This window comes from Musa acuminata, chromosome BXJ3-9 (genome assembly GCF_036884655.1).
Source record: "Musa acuminata AAA Group cultivar baxijiao chromosome BXJ3-9, Cavendish_Baxijiao_AAA, whole genome shotgun sequence".
Lineage (NCBI taxonomy): Eukaryota > Viridiplantae > Streptophyta > Magnoliopsida > Zingiberales > Musaceae > Musa > Musa acuminata.
In genome coordinates this window covers 31,462,501-31,467,500 of record NC_088357.1, presented here as the reverse complement: position 1 = coordinate 31,467,500, position 5,000 = coordinate 31,462,501, and the positions used below count along the sequence as shown (strand labels likewise).

General features: G+C 38.2%; 1 protein-coding gene across 1 annotated transcript in view; it reads left to right on the top strand.

Annotated features, from left to right (window-relative positions):
• The first annotated feature begins 331 nt into the window (after positions 1 to 331).
• LOC135649283 (probable aquaporin NIP5-1) overlaps positions 332 to 5,000 on the top strand; it is a 5,305-nt gene continuing 636 nt past the window's right edge. The window contains exons 1-3 of the mRNA XM_065167495.1: positions 332 to 1,192; positions 4,439 to 4,858; positions 4,946 to 5,000. The exon at positions 4,946 to 5,000 is cut by the window's right edge and continues 7 nt beyond it. Coding sequence (XP_065023567.1) covers positions 983 to 1,192; positions 4,439 to 4,858; positions 4,946 to 5,000 — 685 coding nt within the window. The 5' untranslated portion in view covers positions 332 to 982. The remainder of the gene's footprint in view (positions 1,193 to 4,438; positions 4,859 to 4,945) is intronic.

Genomic DNA, 5,000 nt, shown 5'->3' with positions numbered 1-5,000 from the left:
AGAGAGAGAGAGAGAGAGAGAGAGAGAGAGAGAGAGAGAGAGAGACTTCCAATTTCATGCATGTGACTAAAAATTAAAAAATAAAAATGAGTTTTTAATGATCCAAAGGCGGAGGAAGCTGCTGCTTGCACCATAGCAACCAACACCTCTCGAAGTCAAAAAATTGATATGATAACAATTAGGAAGCTTCAGTAAGTTCCAACGAGAACTACTCAATGATACCTATTACTTTATAGAATTATTTGAGGTTGTGACTTAGTTGTGAGCTGTCACTGGGAGGCATTGACCTTCCCCTCACCCATCCCAATATATCCCCACGCTTCCTCTTCAATGTCCTCCACCCCTGTGCTTGTTCTGGCCCCTCTCTCTCTCTCTCTCTCTCTCTCTCTCTCCAAGTGTTTTCCCAGCCTTCACCACCATCACCATCGAAGCACCCTGAATGCAGCTTTCTCCCTAATGATCTTGGTTTTCTTCTGAGTCCTTCAGCTTGTGGATCTTGGTTAATTTCCTGATGAACACCGAATAGCCTTCTTCCTAATCATCGAACTTTTAGACTTCTATCCGATCTTCCTCACAAAGCCCCGTAACGAATCAGCTGAGCCAATTTCTTCATCATTTCTAGTTTGTGTTAAGCTGGCTTGCTTTCTTCTCCTTCTTCCTTAGAGAAGCATTTATAAAAGCCTTCAGATCATGTAATATTTGTCTGTGTCTTTTCATAACACAATCCAAAAAAAATCACAAAAAAGCAAGATTAGTAGTTTTTCTTATCTATGATCTCTGAGTAAAACTCCATCTGTTGTATCAAATCCTGGCTGGGGTTCTACCATTCCTATAGCAAAAGCTTCATAAAAACCATCAAATCATGTAACTTTTTCCCTTCTTAATCATCGCTCTCAGCCCCCCCCGCCCCCCCCCCCCCAAAAAAAAAAAGCATCCCCCTTCAAAAAAAGCCAAAAAAATTACAGGTAGTTGCCAGTAGACAATGCCGGAACCGGAAACGCCGACCGCGTCGGCCCCTGCGACGCCGGGCACGCCGGGCGCGCCGCTCTTCAACTCGCTCCGGGTTGACTCGCTCTCCTACGATCGGAAGTCGATGCCGAGGTGCAACAAATGCCTCCCGGTGGACGCTTGGACCTCCCCACACACGTGCTTCACGGAGTTCCCCAAGCCCGATGTCTCCCTCACCCGCAAGGTACGCACGTGCGAACTCTGCAACAGCACTCCGTTATTTTTGGTTTGCGCATGTCTGTATTCATCAGCATCTCTTCGTATAAATTAACCTTATAATTGCTTCGAAGTATTTATTTAGTTCCTTGTTGCTTTTATTAATTTTCCGGTTATATTTGGAGTTAGCTCATGAAACATATTCTTTGTACCACATGATCCGTTAAAGGTTAAAATGGTTGCGAGTTTTGTTAAAGGTAAAAGGGTTAAAGGTTGTACCAGTAGCCCAACTTTACACCATTGATCACAATATGGATATTGATAATATATTAATTTCTGACAGCAGTACCTTTGCCCCTTTTTCACGTCGTATCTGTGGTCAATGTGTGAGCGTCGAGATTCGAGAACTTGTGTATACTGAGGATATAGTATAGTCTCTGAGATGCGAACAAGATACCAACCAATCCAATGTTTGGCATCAATTAAATAATCAAATGTGTCACTAGCTTGTCTCGGTGAAAGCATTTCTAAGACAACTATCTATTTCCACAGTGAGGTTTACTCATTCAAGGTAGGATTTGGCAAATTATCGGCATCGGTGCAAAAGTGATGAAAAAGAAAAAAATGGTTTAAAATATCCAGTTTAAGATCCTAACAAAAAAAAAAAACTCAAAATGGTTTTTTTTTCCCTTTATATTTTAAATTCATCAATTAATGAAAGGTTAAGGAGAGATGAAACACAAACGATCATCTCCAGTAAGTACGAGAAAAGTTGTGAGCTTTACCTTACCTTACCTGAGGTGAAACAAGTGAGCAATATCTCAATAATATATATCTTCTGGGGGTTTGCAACATTTGGCATGAGGGCGTGCATCATGACTCAGCATTTGGCATAAGTCCATCACCTGCTTTGTTTCTTCTTCTCTGTCATCTCCGATCTATCACCTTTGCCAAGGAATGAATCCAAGGTCATATTCCTGCCTTGCATCACAACCACAGCCAAACTAATTTCCAGTGTCCTTTATCCTGCTTTTCGTACCCAAAATATCAGACTGATACAACCAGTATGACATTGCTGAGGTGTGGCTTGGATAGATTATGAGAGGCTTTTAATGCTACTTCCTTCCTGCCTGGCTCACCTAATCAAGGTACTCTTAGTAGCTGCATATTTTTTTAAAAACTCTTGATAACTGTGGATAAGTGTGTCATGATTTTGGACTGACGAATAAGAAGGGAAAGGGGAATGGTTCTCAACCTAACATATTAATTTTTATTATTTAAACGATTTGTCTGGCTTCGCCGCCCCTATGGAGGCGTATTGTAGATAATAAGATTTATATAAAATTATTTATCCTCCCAAAGTCAATGATCCTTGTTTTTATCTCTTTAAAAATAAATTTAACATATATATTTTCTCTAAGATAGAAAAACTTGAGTGTATGTCCTTCAACAATTAATTATCATTTGAAATTTATATGTTTTAGAAATTTGTTATGATTGTGAAAGTATCGGGGGGTACTTTAGATATTCTATATTTTTATATATTTTTAAGTCAAACAAGTTAACAGTAGCCACAGCTAGAAGTGATTAACTTATGGATGTTAATGACATATATTTATGTGAAGGATCTTAATATCCAGAGTTAAAAATATATAATATCTATGTGGATGTTTATGTGAAGGACCTTAGTATCCAGAAGAACATATGTATGCTATATGAAACTAAGGGTAATTGCTTCAGATTTCGCAAGGTCATATTTATGTATATATATATATATATAAATATAAATAAATATATATATGTATGTATATATGTATATGTATATATGTGTATATATGTATATATGTATATGTATGTATATATGTATATGTATATATGTGTATATATATATATGTTTATGTATATATATATATATATATGTGTATATATATATATATGTGTATATATATATATATGTGTATATATATATATATATGTGTATATATATATATATATATGTAAACATATATATACATATATATACACATATATACACATATATATACATATAGATATATACATAGGAGAGAGAGAGAGAGAGAGAGAGAGAGAGAGAGGAGTTTATCATATCACTTTGTTCCAATCGATCTATGGGGGCTACATCCTTTTATTTTAGTTTGGTTTGTATTTATTTGTTTATCATAATAACAGACGCTTGGCCCCTCATGATTTGTTGGCATTAGTCAATACCTAATTGTGTTGAGATTGTGGCAGCCTGAATTATAATATATGATGTTTTAAGTAATATCCAGAGAGCTCAATTATGGTCAATGCCATTGCTTTCACTATTCCATTCTATTCATTAGAGTCATGCAGTAAAAGATGGATCGATCATCTTGGGCAGAAAGTAGAACAGAAAGAGAACTATTTAGACCCTATCACTCACACAAGTTATTTCATCACGGGTTGTTTTAATTTCATTATCATACACTAGAAACAATATATAATTAAATTTTTAGCAAATATTGGATGTTGTTTGCAAACATATATTGATGTTTTTGACCTTCAGGTTTATCTCAGTCGAAGAACATTTTTTCTTTAGTATGGCTCGTTCTAAATTTTAAAATTTAGATGTAGCATATATTAATTATATATTTTAGCGCTCAAAGATTTACTAAGAAGACCTACTATTTATTATTGTGATGCTTTACTAAACGACCTCTTGTTATGATTCATGAAAATTGTAGAAAATAGTTCTTTTTTCTTGTTCATAAGGATTCATCGCTGTGTGTTGTTTAAAGTTAACTGTTCGTACAAGTTAATGTCGGGAATGATCTTACCAGTTGTACGTTGGTGTTTTGAAGTAAAAGATGTTTAGTTGTAGTGTGTGCGTTATTTTGATATAAGCCTGAATCAAAATTGGCAAAATCATTTTAAGGAAAAGAAAAATGCTGTTGACTTACCAACATTGTATTGATAAAACGAGTGACAATTATTACGCTCTTTGTTGCTTGTATTAGTAGTATAGCAGTTTGACGGAGTAGAGGATGTGACACGAGAAAGGGCAGAAATCTTCAAACCAGACATCAGTACGATTGCATTGTGCTATCTGTAATCAACAATATCGAGTTGGAGGAACGCTTTTTTTTTTTTTTTCCCGCTTCCAAGCCTGCATTACTATAGTGGCACCATTTGGATCGTCCACTGACTCTTGGAGTTCTGCTTCTTCTTCTTACTGATAGCTATGATGCTTTAGCTAATCCGTTTGTTTGTTGATGACGATAATTGATGGCAGATAGGAGCTGAATTCGTGGGCACCTTCATCCTAATCTTCGGCGCCACTGCAGCTCCCATAGTGAATCAGAAGTATAACGGGGCCGAGACTCTCATCGGCAACGCTGCATGCGCCGGTCTCGCCGTCATGATCGTCATCCTCTCCACCGGCCACATCTCCGGCGCCCATCTCAACCCCTCACTCACCATCGCCTTCGCGGCTCTACGCCACTTCCCTTGGTCCCACGTCCCCGCCTACGTGGTGGCCCAAGTCTCCGCATCCATCTGCGCCTCCTTTGCGCTCAAGGGTGTCTTTCACCCTTTCCTTTCCGGTGGTGTCACTGTGCCTTCTGTCAGCACTGCTCAGGCCTTCTTCATCGAGTTCGTCATCACTTTCAATCTCCTCTTCGTCGTGACCGCCGTCGCGACAGATACTCGCGCGGTAAACCGTGGCTACCCCTTATATCTTCTCCACCTTTCCCATTTAGATTCATCCTCCTTCCTTACTACTCGTGCAATCTAAACGTAGGTGGGAGAACTTGCCGGAATCGCGGTCGGGGCCACGGTTATGCTCAACATTCTTA